Source organism: Mobula hypostoma, chromosome 2 (assembly GCF_963921235.1).
Source record: "Mobula hypostoma chromosome 2, sMobHyp1.1, whole genome shotgun sequence".
Classification (NCBI taxonomy): Eukaryota; Metazoa; Chordata; class Chondrichthyes; order Myliobatiformes; family Myliobatidae; genus Mobula; species Mobula hypostoma.
Window position 1 is genome coordinate 52,999,226 of NC_086098.1, and position 8,464 is coordinate 53,007,689.

General features: G+C 42.5%; 1 protein-coding gene across 1 annotated transcript in view; it reads left to right on the forward strand.

Moving 5' to 3' along the window:
- The window catches only part of LOC134357213 (meprin A subunit alpha-like), a 28,294-nt gene extending 20,080 nt beyond the window's left edge, over positions 1–8,214 (forward strand). The window contains exons 12-14 of the mRNA XM_063068500.1: positions 4,691–4,864; positions 6,574–6,745; positions 8,031–8,214. Of these exons, the coding sequence (XP_062924570.1) occupies positions 4,691–4,864; positions 6,574–6,745; positions 8,031–8,214 (530 nt within the window). The remainder of the gene's footprint in view (positions 1–4,690; positions 4,865–6,573; positions 6,746–8,030) is intronic.
- Positions 8,215–8,464: the final 250 nt, after the last annotated feature.

Genomic DNA, 8,464 nt, shown 5'->3' on the forward strand with positions numbered 1-8,464 from the left:
TGTCCCCTCATTCTTCTAAACTCCAAGGAATACAGTCCAAGAGCAGACAAACGTTCCTCATATGTTAACCCTCTCATTCCCGGAAGCATTCCAGTGAATCTTCTCTGTACCCTCTCCAACGTCAGCACATCCTTTCTTAAATAAGGAGACCAAAACTGCCCACAGTACTCCAAGTGAGGTCTCACCAGCGCCTTATAGAGCCTCAACATCACATCCCTGCTCCTATACTCTATTCCTCTAGAAATGAATGCCAACATTGCATTCGCCTTCTTCACTACTGACTCAACCTGGAGGTTAACTTTAAGGGTATCCTGTATGAGGACTCCCAAGTCCTGTTGCATCTCAGAACTTTGAATTCTTTCCCCATTTAAGTAATAGTCTGCCCGTTATATTTTCTGCCAAAGTGCATAACCATACACTATCCAACATTGTACTTCATTTGCCACTTCTCTGCCCATTCTTCCAACCTATCTAAGTCTCTCCGCAGACTCTCCGTTTCCTCAGCACTACCAGCCCCTCCACCTATCTTCATATGTTCAGCAAACTTAGCCACAAAGCCATCTATTCCATAATCTAAATCGTTGATGTACAATGTAAAAAGAAGCGGCCCCAACACTGATCCCTGCGGAACACCACTGGTAACCAGCAGCCAACCAGAATAGGATCCCTTTATTCCCACTCTCTGTTTCTTGCCAATCAGCCAACGCTCTATCCACATATGTAACTTTCCTGTAATTCCATGGGCTCTTATCTTGTTAAGTAGCCTCATGTGTGGCACCTTGTCAAAGGCCTTCTGAAAATCCAAATATACAACATCCACTGCATCTCCCTTGTCAAGCCTACAGGTAATTTCCTCAAAAAATTGTAATAGGTTTGTCAGGCAGGATTTTCCTTTAAGGAATCCATGCTGCGTTCTGCCTATCTTGTCATATGCCTCCAGGTACTCTGTAACCTCATCCTTGACAATCGACTCCAACAACTTCCCAAACACGGGGTGTCAAGCTAACAGGTCTATAATTTCCTTTTTGCTTCCTTGCCCCCTTCTTAAATAGCAGAGTGACATTTGCAATCTTCCAGTCTTCCGGAACCATACCAGAATCTATCGACTTTTGAAAGATCATCGCTAATGCCTCCGCAATCTCCACAGCTACTTCCTTCAGAACACGAGGGTGTATTCCATCTGGTCCAGGAGATTTATCTACCTTTAGCCTATTCAGCTTCCTGAGTAATCTCTGTCGTAATTGTGACTGCGCACACTTCTCTTCCCTGCCACCCTTGAGTGTCCGGTATACTGCTGTCTTCCTCAGTGAAGACTGATGCAAAATACTTGTTCAGTTCCTCTGCCATCTCCTCATCTCCCATTACAATTTCTCCAGCATCATTTTCTATCAGTCCTATATCTACTCTCACCTGTCATTTACTCTATATACTTGAAAAAGCTTTTAGTATCCTCTTCGATATTATTTGCTAGCTTCCTTTCATAGTTAATCTTTTCTCTCTTAATGACCTTCTGGGTTTCCTTTTGTAAGGTTTTAAAAACTTCCCAATCCTCTCTCTTCCCACTCATTTTTGCTTCCTTGTATGCCCTCTCTTTTGCTTTAACTTTGGCTTTGACTTCTCTTGTCAACCACCGTTGCATCCTTTTTCCACTTGAAAATTTCTTCTTTTTTGGAATGTACCTGTCTTGTACCTCCTCAATTCTCGCATGAACTCCAGCCACTGCTGGTCTGCTGTCTTTCCCTCCAGTGTCTCTTTCCAGTCAACTTTGGCCAGTTCCTCTCTCATGCCACTGTAATTTCCTTTACTCCACTGAAATACCGACACATCAGATTTCGGCTTCTCTTTTTCTAATTTCACAGTGAACTCAATCATGTTATGATCACTGCCTCCTAAGGGTTCCTTCACCTCAATCTCCCCAATCACCTCCGGTTCATTACACAATACCCAATCCAGTACAGCCAATCCCCTAGTGGGCTCAACAACAAGCTGTTCTAAAAAGCCATCTCGCAGACATTCTACAAATTCTCTCTCTTGAGATCCAGTGCCGACCTGATTTTCCCAATCCACTCGCATGTTAAAATCCCCCACAATTATCATAACACTGCCCTTCTGACAAACCTTTTCTATTTCCAGTTGTAATTTGTAGTCCACATCCCTGCAGCTGTTTGGAGGCCTATAAATAACTGCCATCGGGGTCCTTTTACCCCTACTATTCTTTAGCTCAACCCATAAAGAATCTGCACCTTCCGATCCCATATCACCTCTTACTAATGATTTATTATCATTTCTTACCAATAAAGCCATGCCTCCCCCTCTGCCTACCTTCCTATCCTTCCGATACACCGTGTATCCTCGGACGTTCAGCTCCCAGAGACACGCATCCTTTAGCCAGGTCTCAGTGATGGCCACAATATCATACCTGCCAATCTGTAGCTGTACAACAAGATCATCCACCTTATTCCTTATGCTGCGTACACTTAATTACAACACCTTAAGACCAGTATTTGATACTTTTCGCTTTGATTTCACTGCAACTTTATTGCACTGCAACTCATCCCAATGGCTACAAATTTGCCCCATCAACTGCCTGTCTTTCCTGACATCTTTACTGCTCACTATCTTAGATTTATTTCTGTTTTCCCCTTCCTCCACTTTATCATTCCGGTTCCCATCCCCCTGCCAAATTAGTTTAAACCCTCCCTAACAGCTCTGTTAAACTTTCCCGCCAGGATATTGGTCCCCATCGGGTTCAGGAGTAACCTGTCCTTTTTGAACAGGTCATACTTCCACCAGAAGAGATCCCAATTATCCAAGAATCTGAAGCCCTGCCCCCTACACCAGTCTCTCAGCCAGGCATTCATCTGCCTGATCCGACTACTCTTGCCCTCGCTAGCACGTGGCACAGGTAGCAATCCCGAGATTACTACCCTGGAGGTCCTGCTTCTCAGCTTCCTTCCTAACTCCTGGAAATCTCTCTTCAGGACCTCCTCCTTTGTCCTATCTGTGTCATTGGTACCAACATGTACCAAGACAACTGGCTGCTCACCCTCCCCCTTTAGAATATTCAGGACCCGATCCGAGACATCCCGTACTCTGGCACCTGGGAGGCAACACACCATGTGGGTATCTCTGTCAGGCTCACAGAATCTCCTATCTGTTCCCCTGACTATGGAATCCCCCACGACTACCGCATTTCTCTTCTCCCTCCTTCTCTCCTGCACAACAGCGCCAGGCTCAGTGCCAGAGACCCGCTCACCGTGGACGTCCCCCGTTATGTCATCCCCCTCAACAGCATCCAGAACAAGATATTTGTTGCTGACGGGGACAGCCACAGGGCTGCTCTCCACTATCCGGGCATTTCCCTTCCCTCTCTTTGACAGTGACCCAGTTTTCTGACTCCTGTAGCCTAGGGATGACTACCTCCCTGTAGCTCCTGTCTATCACCTCTTCACTTTCCCTGATAAGCAGTAGGTCATCAAGCTGCAGCTCCAGATCCCTAACACGGTCTCTGAGGAGCTGCAACTCGGTGCACCTGGCGCAGATGTGGCCATTAGGGAGGCTGGAGGACTCCCAGGATTCCCACATCTGACACCCTGAACAAAGCACTAACCCTGCAGGCATGCTATCTAATTCTACAGGAATGAAACAGGAAAAATAAGTGTACTCACCTACTTACCTCGCCAAACAGATGAACTTTTTAAATCGTTAGCTCGTACCGTTAGCTGTAAGAGCCCTGCTATTCCTGTCTGCCCGGGCCGATTCGCGAAAGGGGTGGGGGGGGATGAAAAAACAAGAGTTGGCGCTTCGCTCTCGCCTCTTCCCGTTTACCACCGAAGCCCGTTGAAGCCAAAGCCCTGCACTCTGCTCCCACTCACTCTGCTTCCCTCTCCGACAGCTGCCCGTTGTATAGGGTGGTCTCCTTTTTAAACTCTCCGCTCAGTCCTGCTGACGCCACGCGCCTGCGCAGTCTCACCCTTCTTGCACTCGAAGACAGATACATCTCAAGACTGCATTCTTCACCCCCTGCACCATTTTCTTTACATCTATAACTTCATCTCTAAGCCCAGATCCAATACCATTGATAAATTTGCCAATGGCACAACTACTGTTGGCCAGATCACTTGTGGCGATGAGTGAATATACAGGAGTGAGATAAAGCATCTAGTTGAGTGGGGCCACTATGACAACCTCATGGTCAACATCAACCAAACCAAAGCAGATGATAAGAAGCCTGAAGTCCCACACCACAGGTTTGGGAACAGCTTCTTTCCTACAACCATCAGGCTCTTGAATATACCTGCACAATCCTAACCCGATCTCAGCAATGGAACACCATAGATTACTTCTTGCATTGCCATGGACTTGTATTGCACCTTTGCTTTTTGATATTACAGTCTTGCTTTAACAAACATGGTATAATTAGATCTGTAACATATATGGAATTTTTATTCTGTGTTTATTTAAACCTTTGTACTGGTGATGATGTTGCAAGGAGTTTTTCATTCTATCTGTATCTCACTGTCCTTCTGAACCTGATAATAAACTCAACTGGAATTGTTAAATTTGAGATTGTTACACTATTAAGTTGTTAGATTTGCTTCATATTTCCTACCAATATGAATCTGCACTCTGCTTTAATATTTAAGGTAGCATTAAATGACCTAATATGTATGACACTGTTTAATTACAGGCAGCAATAACACCTCCTATTGGGACAAGCCCACATTAACTGGATACTACAATCATGCATGCGACTGTTACTGGAGTTTCTCCTGGGGATGGGCAAGATTCATATCACACAGGGATCTCCACCGCAAAAGTTTCTTAAAAAATGATGACCTCATTATTATTATTGAGTTCAATGGTAAAGTTTCTTCTCATGTTTTCTCTTGGTGTGGTTGTTACTTTTCCATCACAGACTGAAAGTCGGGTTTAGAAAACTGAGTTCTGTGCTTCATTGTTAACTTCATGTGATTTGAAGTTGTTTAGGGATTTTTGCAGTGAAATTAGTTACTTGTGCAAGTAATAAATATTATTGGTCAACAAGGTGATAACAGTCAGTTATAAGGAGAGCTCATGGCAGGGACACATGAATGAGAAACTTGGCTAAATTTTGTAAAGTAAATGGTATTGTTGATGGGTGTATGGTTTGAAGAACTAGAGGGGGAAATATGTGAGAGTCTACCTCCAGTTGCTACTTTTATATGTGGTAATTTGACATGCTGCTTTTTCAAACACACTATGGAAGACTGAAGGGGTACGGTACACTGCACATTCTGTTCTTCTTAATGGTGAAGAAAAATGATTGAAGCTTATTTCTCCAATAAACCAGGGGTCAAAAAATACAAAGGTTTATGCACTGTTAGTTAAAAAACAGTTGACACACCTAACAACTACGAATTATGGATCTGGAGTGGGATTAGTTTACTGGTTATCCCTCAGGTGGGATAATTTAATCAGGTGGCACTTCCTCTGGCCTCTCATTCCATATTGCATGCTGCTCTGTGTAACATAAAATAGCTTCCATAGTTCCTATTAAATATTTTCCCTCTCACTTTAAACCTAAGACTTCTAGGTTTTGGTTCCCCAGCACTGCAAAGAATACGCTATGTATACACTCATAATGAGTTTATATGTTTCATCAAGTCTCCTCTTGCTCTTCTAAGTTCCAATGGATACAGAGCCACTTATTAAATGCATCAAACAAACTACTGTGAGATCGTCCCTTCAAAGCTTCTTCTCTGGCTTCTGAGGCAATGAATGAGCGAATGTGAGAACCGCAGACTCCACATGTGGGGCAGCAGAGAGCTAATGGGAGAGGAGTTTGGATTTGTGAGGTGGTGTGATTCTGCCCCTACTTACACCGGGACGTTTGTGTGCTCTCAATACATGACCTCAGGACTCTCAATATGATCCTGAAAGCAACCTCTCCACTCAATATTGCTCAATGCAATGTGCTATTTTGAAGCTTTGCCACTTTTTAAGAACATACTGTTCCTATTTGGCTGTGCTGTTCCCCTCCCTTTCTCTACCTCTCAGACATTGTTAGACTCACACCTAACACAGATAGTTGCCCTTCATTGTAAATGGTAACAATAACTTCCAGGATTTTTTGAACTACACTGAGAATTTCATTGGCTGCTAATCTTGCAACCATGTGGTTCCTGAATCAGGGCCACTGGGGTGACATTAGCAGCAACAATTGCCATATGCAACGTAGCATAGTCTTTGAACTATGGACTAGGGGGCACATACACCCTCAGGTGGTTTTTGCACCTGTCCAAGGTTGGAAAGGGATGGATTAGACTCAATTCATGATTCTCACACTCATGAATGACCTGCATAATGGATAATGGATAATGGCACAGAAATGGTTGGATGTGGTTCATGCCATACTTTCCGTATCCAGAGTCTTGTCTAATTTAATGCTTGAAGAAGACACTGGAGAGAAGCTCTGGATGATTGAGAGAAGACCAAGGGAATTAACCCAGAGATTATAGAAGAAAACAGGAACGAAACAATTATCAAAATGCAAAAATCAATCGCTGAACTTAACTAATCTTTTTTTCAAAGATCTGACTCCACTGATTCATACAGAAATGCCAATTCAGCCCAGGGGTCCTCCATTAAGGCATCGGCGAGCAGTAGAACATCAGCAACAAAGTCCCTTCAGAGAGCAGTGCAGTCCTGGCTATTGTCTGAATGGTGGAATATGTGTTATTGTGAATGGGAAAGCAAGTTGCAGGTAGGTGAAGCTTCTGTAACTTGTGTGTGGGTACTTTGAAGGAGCAAAATATTTATTTTGCAGGGTTTACTTAGAAAATTTTGATGATCTTTTTTCTCAGTTTGCACTATGAAATCTGATTTCTCTGATTCCAGAACCACAGATGTCCATTTGTTCCAAAGATCTGATCTACCCTTTTCTGAAATGCAAATTACTTTTGTTGAAAGCCAACCTCAACAATATTTGAATTTGCTACACCACATGACAATCGGACACATGTCCTACTAAGTTGATAGAGTTATTTGATATCAAAAAGTCCATACAGCTCAACTTGTCTATGCTAACCAAGTTGCCCATCTAAGCTAATGCTATTTGCCTGCATTTGTCTCTTTTCCCTCATCATTTTGTTTCCATGTAGCTGTCTGAATATCTTTTTAAATGTTGTAATTATACCTGTAATAATGGCATGATTATAAACGTTGTAGCAAAAAAAAGTATACAAATATATGACACTGCTGGGCAAGAGAATATTGATGATCATCATCAAGCCCACGTTGTATTCCCCATGCTAGCATTACTTCAACTTTATTGATAGATATTGCCTACCTGACCCATTAGTCCCATGCAACAATCTTTAACACAGTATAATCTTTAGGGAGATGTGCAGCTCCGAGCGAGAATAGAATTTTCCCTATATTTGTGTTTGATAGAAGATGGGCAAGATTCAAACACGATAAAGCCTGCAGAGGTTGGAAATCCAAACAACACGCACAACATGCTGGAGGAATACAGCAGGTCAGGTCGCATCTGTGGAAAAGAGTTAAATGGGAGGACTAAGCAATCCATTTTGTTTTGATAGCCCTCGCAGCCTAAACTACCATTCTCCGTAATGCCCTGTATCTCTTTCCAGTTTCATCATCAAGTTCAAACAAAATGCAGAACATGAAATTAGCATGACCAAAAATAATTAATTGTAACTTCAGAAGATGCTCTTATAGATCAGGGCCACTGGGTAAACTGCTCCTTACAACTTATCCTGGCCATTATCTGATGACACATTCTCAGAGTTGCTTGTTACGGCTCTACATAGTTTGCATTATTGGTATAGGAGAGAACTATTGCTCACTGGGAAACCTAGGTAAGCACATGAAGACTGTAGAAAAGATGTGTTAGTGAACTTGGATGCTGTTAGATGGGGGGATCTGTATGGAACATACTGTAGGCACCAGCATTAAACTGTTGGACAGAAAGGCTATTGTTTGTGCGATATTGTTATGTCATACTCTGTAATGTTGTTCCGTTTTAGGTGTGCGTCAACTCAAATACACCAGCACTTTGGTGATTGCTGTGAGAGAGCACAGATTCATGGCACAGTCCTGGGAGTACTGGTTGGTGCAATTGCAGGTGTGCTGGTGTTGACTATTGCTATTATTAACATAATTGCCAGAAAACGAAATTATATCATGATAATGCTCATAGGTGGATTATAAATTGAAATTTTCACTAATTTACAAATCTTTTAATGTCTTGCAAGAACTTGCACGAGTTTTTTCTTTAATGGTAATTTCATGAAATTTGGTTGTATTTGTATCTCCTCACATTAGACATTACTATTTTTTCTAATTGTATTATGGATAATAAAGCATGTAATAAGTAATTGAGTCAATCTGTTAAGCACTGCTTTGCTTTGTAGAGCTTTTACAATAAATCATTATGCCTGTTCGCATTTCCTGAAGCTTG